Source organism: Choristoneura fumiferana, chromosome 7 (assembly GCF_025370935.1).
Source record: "Choristoneura fumiferana chromosome 7, NRCan_CFum_1, whole genome shotgun sequence".
NCBI classification, from domain to species: domain Eukaryota; kingdom Metazoa; phylum Arthropoda; class Insecta; order Lepidoptera; family Tortricidae; genus Choristoneura; species Choristoneura fumiferana.
The window spans coordinates 4,340,422-4,348,261 of NC_133478.1; the positions used below are offsets into that span (position 1 = coordinate 4,340,422).

Genomic DNA, 7,840 nt, shown 5'->3' on the forward strand with positions numbered 1-7,840 from the left:
ATTCAGTATAAATAAGCTTAAGCTCTCATGAGTGCTTTGAGATTAAAACTTTTGTTTACTGATCGCCCTCAAGGAGCTGAACTTTTACTTGCCCGAGTTTAAATGAGCACTTTATAGGCAAATAGGTTTAGTTCCCACAGTTTTGGACTAAACTGAAGCTTGGGCCTAATGTACCATGCTGATGGTGATGATAAAAACAACGGGCTATACGGAATACGGTGGAAGGCACGAAACGAAGTCGAATTTCGAACTTCGTATCGTGCTGTCGCGCTCACGTTAGTTTTATTTAATAGGAGTGTGCAAAAGATGGTATAGTCAATTACATTATTACCTGCCACAGCGGAGCTTGCAGTAGTTATTTGTGTCAAAAGGGAGCAAAATGATATATTTACGGCGAGGGCGGAACATTGAATCCATGTAGCGAAGGATTCTACAATAGAATCCTGAGCATAGAGCGTTTTTAAGGCAGACGGTTTTTTTTAATGACTGTATTGCGTTGATTTAGGAGATTGATTTTTTACTGCTTCAAGGGGCACCAGACCTGAGTATTCGCTAATAATTTCAACTTGATGAACACATGAAAAACTGCATGAACACATTTGTTGCATATATGGTAGCTAATAGCTATGTATCATAAGGTCGCGGGTGAGCAAAGTAATTGTTTTTAGTTCATTTTAAATTAATATTGGTTCATTTATCCACGGAACCTACCCATTTTTCGGCGTTTAAATGAAGCGTTTCTATTTGATCAATGAAAAACATATTCCTCGCAACACATCCCCGCACATCTCTAGTGTAAACACTGCGTTACTTAGCGTCACATCAATCTTGTGTCGGGGCACTTGACCCGCGAGACTTTGTAAAGTTGGTCACGTTTCAAACGACGTATTAATTCGTCACCGGCGTGACGGGGGACGGAATGGTAATGATTGCTTGTGTCACGTCACTGTTAGCTGTCACGTAACATATCTGGGCGACCGAGCTTCGCTTTAGCTAAGACTCGTGGGCACGTTACGCGTTGTTTCAGAAGCAAGAACTAAATAAATCGAAAAATAGCAAATTCATCCCACATCATTTAAGCCGTTTCCAAAATGTTCGAAATAAAGTTTAAAGCTACTCTATGTCATATAGTTATAGGCAGTAAATAAGTTAGTGTCGCTCGATTTTGCATAATTAGCTGGCACTGTAAAGATGGCATATTATTTTAATAGAAGCTGTTCTATTAACCCGTTGCTTACGTACTAAGAAAATGAAAATGAAAAAATGAAAATGAAATTATTTATTTCAGACTAGCTGTTGCCCGCGGCTTCGCCCCCGTTGTAATTATTCCAAATTTTCTTTCAAAAAAACCTTCTCCTGACAAACAAACACAACAAAAAAAGAATTAGCGAAATCGGTCCAGCCATTCCTGAGTTTTGCGCTTAGCAACACATTTTACGATTAATTTTTATTTATTTATAGATACCAATTTGAGCAATTAAATATCCATATACATATATGTTAGTAACAATGAGACTTAAAAATTATGTCAGTTGAAAACGAAATGCTCATTGGATTTTACATGCAAAGACATCCAATGAGCTATAATGGGGCTGTCGGCCCTTGCTGCCACCACCCTCAGGAGGGAGTTGGTGCTGCGGCGAACGCGCTCCCACAGAGACGCCACGCGCTTGCTAAAACAGATGTTCCGTTGCGGATGCCAAATAAAACTTTAGTCGCTGCACTTATTAGTTCCCTGAATAAATTATGTACGTACGGAAAGATGAACTAAGTAAGTGGCTGCATCTTAACCTGTCCGAACGAACGAAACGAATTATGGAAAAAAAGTAAGTGGTTGCAGCTTAGAGAAATGAAGGTACATATTCCCGTATTATTATATTAGTCTACGTTGCACCAGGGCTACAACGAAACTCGAAACTCGAAGCTCGTGTCGTGCGGTCCCTCTGACACTTATACTATTTAATACGAGAGCGAGAGGGACGGTACGATACGAACTTCAAGTTTCGAGTTTCGTAGTATCCCTGCAGTATCGTTTTATCAACATACAGTGCTATTATGGGGAATAGACAACATAGACTTTTCCAGAATCTTGTTATGTATATTCTTATATTCCTCTTCGTGATTAAGTAAATCACAGATAACAAACAGAACTGGAGTAGAAAAAATAATAAAAGAAAAACAATGTACTTGTGAATAATGGTTGTAGTTGGTAAGTAAATATATGCCCGCAATCCAATAATGATTCGATAACTGCGTGTAGTCTGTGTAGTCTCGTTTGCTTTATTATTTATGTAAATACTTTATTGTACATAAAACACAAAATAATACAAAAAGAAAACAACAAACAAATAGAGTATAAAGGCGATCCCTAAAGGGAGGAAGTATCTTGTTTATCCTTGTTTATATAACTCCTTCCTGTCAATTTATTATCAGCCTAAATAAAATATGTTTGTGTTAAAACATATTTTATTCGTAGCTTTTAACGCATACAAAGACCAAATTACAATCATCATCATCATCTCAGCCGTAGGACGTCCACTGTTGGACATAGGCTTCCCTCATAGACCTCCAGTTGCTTCGGTTGGAAGCAGCCTGCATCCATCGTTGAGTCCGCGGCTTACAAGAGGATTATTTAATTATGGTAGGTTATATGCCTGTTATATAATGCTATAAAGGTTGTACTTTTGCCAACTATCCTACGAATATAATGTATTTTTATGGAAATCGTAAAAATGTTCTGTTTGTTCCATTAGATAGTTGAAAACTGTGGTCAATTTAACTATTACCTACCGGGAATAAAAAATCAACTTAGTTCCATTGTCGGAATTGGAATACACCATTGCTTTGGTGATCGAGAAAAGCGACGACGTTTATAGTTTTGAAGAATATTAAATTGGCAGTCAAGTTAGTTTAATACTAATTTATTTTCGACTTTTCACCGCCGTGACAGAATAAAATAAATCTTAACAGACAGACACACCTTAAGGGTTCCGTTTTATAACCCTGAATACGGATTTACACCAAAAATTAATTAAAAAAAATATATCTAAAATCGGTAGATTTATTAAAGAGTATTTAATGTACGGACGAGGTTAAAAGTAAGTAGGTATGTTTACCTGCACTTTGCTATTTTGTATGTATGTACATAATTTCTTTATTGTGCAAAAATAGAGAAATAGACGCAATTTATTAAAGTTGAGAGACATGCTGTTTTAGGTTGTGTTGTATAATATAACTAACTTTTGTAATAAGTTGGTTAAATCTTTTCTTTTAAATTAAGCTTGATCGCCCAAGACCCATGCTCTGCCTAGTTTGGGGGTCTCTATTGATTTTTGTTAACACCATGTGTGCACGATTTCTGCATTGTAATTATATTGTTACCTAATTACTTGGTGTGTGCAATAATAGTAGATTATTGTCGTGGCCTGGAAGTAGCCAATTGCTGGCTGAGTATGAGTATTAAACGGACGAGCTTGCGAGTCCGTTTAACTAATACGAAGCCAGCAATTGCTATGCCAGCAGAGACTAATATAAAGCTTTTCTCAAAAATGATGAATAATTCTGAAATAGACTAAACTTTTTCTCAAAATATATCATAACATTTAATTTTATTCCAATTATTTTTCTTATGCTTTCCCGCCTTTTTTAATTAAAAATAAACTGCAGCTGTATTTTTCCACCGAAAACACCACAAGCTATTTCAGACCCAATAAAAAAAGTCCGTAGTTCCAACAAAATATCTGATACCGCCCATTAGATTTGGCTGTATACGACTTGTGCCAACATTTCCATGGCCTTTTTAACTTTAAAAAAAATTGTGACTGATTGCAGGTGCGCTAATTTATTATTGTCGAGCTAGCGCGCCTGCAATCTTTTTAACTTTTTAATTTTTCGTTGACCATAAACTATGCACTTCACCTTCTGATATGTAAAGAATAATGTCAACTTTTACGGACATTTTTGAGAAAAGAGTTATTGTATTGTATTGTATTGTACGCACATACTTTCCAACGCACCAACATTCCATTGACCACGTCTCTACTTACAGCTGCAAGCAATGCGCCGCGGTGAGCACGGAGTCGCCGCTGATGATAGCGCCACCGCACCACAGCTCGTCGTTCACCAAGATGGCCGCCATGAAGGGGAACTCATTGACGTCGGCGGACTCGTCTGCATTGTAGATGCGCCGGTAGCGGTGGCTGAGCGGTGGGAACACCGGCGGCGGCGGCGTCGTGCTCGTTGTGGTACTAGTTGTGCGTAATGCTGTGGGCGGCGTTGGGAAACGTTAAGGTATTGAAACAGCTTTTAACATGAATTTTGTGTTTAGTTACATCTGCTTGTTGCACCCGAAAGGTTGCGGAATAGGGAATGCGGATAAGCAAGCGCAGTGTTGGACGTCCACCAACGAGATGGCTGGATGCCTTGTAGGGAAAGGACACAGGATATCTTAGCTTGCGATATGGCTAACACGCGCTAGCAATGCGGTCTGTAGCCTCAGCCGCTTGTAGGCGTCCGTTGATTTCACCGGTTTTGCGGTGTTGTATGGTTTCGTTGCCGGACAAGCATCCGGTGCATGTGCATACATTCATTGTAAGCTATACAACACCGCCCGGAAAATTAGCCGCGAAAATAGCGGACGTTTACCGGCGGCGTCTGTAGTCTCCCGCTCGATTTCTCATTTAGAACAATCTTAAAGGAGGGTTAATCTTAAACCTGGTTAAAATCGGGGATTCACGGTGGATGCAGACGAAATCGATATATAGAATAGGGTAGTGTTGTGTCCTGGGTATAAAATTATTATTCTATTTAGTCTCGTCCGCTTTACATTATCAGAAAAAATATTATTCTATTTAGTCTCGTCAGCTCTACATTATCAGAAAAAAATATTATTCTATTTTGTCTCGTCAGCTTTACATTATCAGAAAAAAATATTATTCTATTTAGTCTCGTCAGCTCTACATTATCAGAAAAAATATTATTCTATTTAGTCTCGTCAGCTCTACATTATCAGAAAAAATATTATTCTATTTAGTCTCGTCAGCTCTACATTATCAGAAAAAAATATTATTCTATTTAGGGGCTGTTTCACCATCCATTGATTAGCGTTAACTGGCGGTTAGGTGTGATGCCGTCTCTATTTATTTCGTTCGAATAGACGGAGACGGCATCACATTTAAACGTCGGTTAACGCTAATCAATGGATGGTGAAACAGCCCCTTAAGTCTCGTCAGCTCTACATTATCAGAAAAAATTGGACAAGTATTTTTTCAAACAAAAAATGATAATGGGGCCCGAGACGTCACGCGCTTAAGGCTGTTTCACCACCCATTGATTAATTTTATTTGACGGATAAATGTGATGCCGTCTCTGTCTATTCGAACAAAGCAAACAGAGACGGCATCACATTTATCGGTCAAATAAATTTAATCAATAGATGGTGAGGGTTAATATAATGTTTTTAGGATACTGTCCATTATTTATGTATAATTACTAGCCGTTGCCCGCGACTTCGTCCGCGTAGAATTCGTTTTTCGCTATCCCGCGGGAACTTTGCAATTTTCCGGGATAAAACTATCCTATGTCCTTCCTATGTTAATCGGTTCAGCGGCTTAGACGTGATGAGATAACAAACAAACAGACTCAAAAACTTTCGTATTTATGTATGATATTAGTGGGATAAAAAGTTGAGAAATGTCCGTTGTGCTTACTTGTCTGTACCGTGGCTTTACGCGAATGTTTCTTGGATGTAGCCTTCCGCGAGTGCTTCTGCGTGGTCACCTCAACATTATTCCCCGCGTATTCCCACTGCTGGCCAGCCCGCCGGGGGTACCTCTCCTCAGCTTGCCCCTTCCCTTTTCAAGCAAAAGAAGGTTGCGTTTCCACCAGTGCGAGAAACGTGGTTGTCATGGACCAATAGAAACGCTTCATTTGTCTATCCTCGCTCGGCGCAGCTTTAGTGAGGCTCTAGTGACTAGAGACTAGAGCCACACTAAAGCTGCGCTAGCATTAAATTAAAGTCTAGTGGAAACAGCTCAGCGGAGTCAGGATAGGTAAATGGAGCGTTCCATTGGTTCATGACAAACACATTCTTCGCAACACAACAACTACGAAATTCAAAAATCGAAGTTCCTATTCATAATTTCATATCGTACCTACCGTCCCTCGCTCACTCTCCTATTAAATAATATTACGGCTTCAGTAAGTAATAAGTTCGAATTTTGCATTTCGTAGTACAAGGTTTGCAGGTGGTAGGACCGTGTGCAAGGTCCGCCTGGATTGCTATCACCATCTTGCTCGCTAATCCTGCCGTGAAGCAGCAGTGATTGCACTGTTGTGTTTCGGCGTAGAGAGTAAGGCATGTGAAATTACTGGCACTTGAGGTATCCCATCTTAGGCCTCTAGGTTGGCATGTTTATGGGCGGTGGTGATCTCTTACCATCAGGAGACCCACTTGCTCGTTTGCCATCCAGTCGAATAAGAAAAAAAAGAGAAATGCAAATGTTCGTTCTCGGGTTTTGGGTGTTTAATTTGTATTTTATTTAAGTATGCATAATACAAGCATGTTTACCTATATAGGTACTTTGGGATTAGGTCAATTGGTGTCAAGTGTCCCGTGTTATTTATTTGGTTGCGGGCAACCGGTGAATGCAAGTGGCGAGATGTCGTTCATTGTGGCGTTCTAAGGGGAAGTCCTTGTTCAGCAGTGGACGTCTTCCGGCTGATGATGATGATGATGGTGATTTGGCACGAGAGAAACTTACTCAGCTTGTCATCATCGGAGATGCTGTCGGAGGAGTCGACCTGCCCGAAGGCCACGGTGTTCAGTTTGGTGTGGGCGCACGCGACCTGCAGCGCCACGTATAAAACCAGCGCCATTTTGTTGACAGCCGCCATTTTGTTGCAGCTGAAATTTAAATGTCATCGTCATAGCGCACCCTGAGCGCCCTGCGCGTGCGCGTCCAGTACAACGACGCGTACAGGATGTTGTTCGGGCTCGGCTATGTTCGCCGCTCACGGCACGGACGGCTTCCGCGCCATCATGAGGAGGTGCTGTGCTTCATTGCTGGTGCGCCTGCGCGGCAGCCCCAACACCATCGTGGACGCGTTAGTTGGCAGGTGAGATTCCCCAATGTTGCAGCGCTGGATGCGGTGTCACACGCGGCCATTGGCGTGTATAATTTGATTGATGGTATAGCTGACTCACTGCGCTAGCTGACACCGTTTGCATGGAGCGGGTGGGTGGACGCCTGTTGGAAGTGCACCCGCGCCAGCAGCTAGCGTAGGCCCTAATTGCTTTCAGACAATATATTCGACACGTTAATGAATTGCACTTTAAAGTTGAATATTTTGCAAACAGATCACTGAATCGAAAAATCGTTTCAGCAACACCTAATGATTTTAAAAGACCTATCCAACGATACCCCACACTACAAGGTTGGATGAGAAAAAAAATCACCCCTCCTTTAACTCTATGGGAGGTACTCTAAAATTTTTTTTTGAATTATTTATTGTACTATTTTGTCGGCATAGTTTACATATATATTCGTGCAAAATTACAGCTTTCTAGCATTGATGGTCCCTGAGCAAAGCTGCGGACGGACAGACAGACAGACGACATGGCGAAACTTAAGGGTTCCGTTTTTGCCATTTTGGCTACGGAACCCTAAAAATGATCAATTGCGGGTAGTTCGAGATACGAGTGCTGGTACTTTTTGTGATCAAGTGCGGGTAGTTCGAAGGTTTTGTAAGACATAAGACACTTATAGCCTATTCTTTTTTTGTATATTAGCATACCAGCTAATATATACAACCAGACCAGTCTTACCAGGCTTCTCAGTTT

General features: G+C 40.7%; 2 protein-coding genes across 3 annotated transcripts in view; both read right to left on the bottom strand.

The window, feature by feature from the left end:
- LOC141429542 (parapinopsin-like) overlaps window positions 1–7,840 on the bottom strand; it is a gene marked incomplete in the record, with an annotated part of 194,628 nt that overhangs the window by 51,005 nt on the left and 135,783 nt on the right.
- Window positions 4,043–7,293, bottom strand: LOC141429846 (uncharacterized). Its single transcript, XM_074090409.1, has 4 exons — window positions 7,205–7,293; window positions 6,762–6,904; window positions 5,709–5,852; window positions 4,043–4,263 (listed from the first exon to the last, which is right to left on the bottom strand). Exons 2-4 carry the CDS (start codon window positions 6,892–6,894, stop codon window positions 4,043–4,045), a joined length of 498 nt encoding a protein of 165 aa, XP_073946510.1. The 5' UTR covers window positions 6,895–6,904; window positions 7,205–7,293.

Bases quoted from the DNA above. Each gene is read 5' to 3' on its own strand.
- LOC141429846 (XM_074090409.1), bottom strand. From the start codon at position 6,894: ATGGCGGCTGTCAACAAAATGGCGCTGGTTTTATACGTGGCGCTGCAG. The intron at 5,853-6,761 runs GTAAGTTTCTCT...TTGCTTGAAAAG, and splicing joins CTCCGATGATGACAAGCTGA to GGAAGGGGCAAGCTGAGGAG. The intron at 4,264-5,708 runs GTAAGCACAACG...CGCCGCCCACAG, and splicing joins TAAAGCCACGGTACAGACAA to CATTACGCACAACTAGTACC.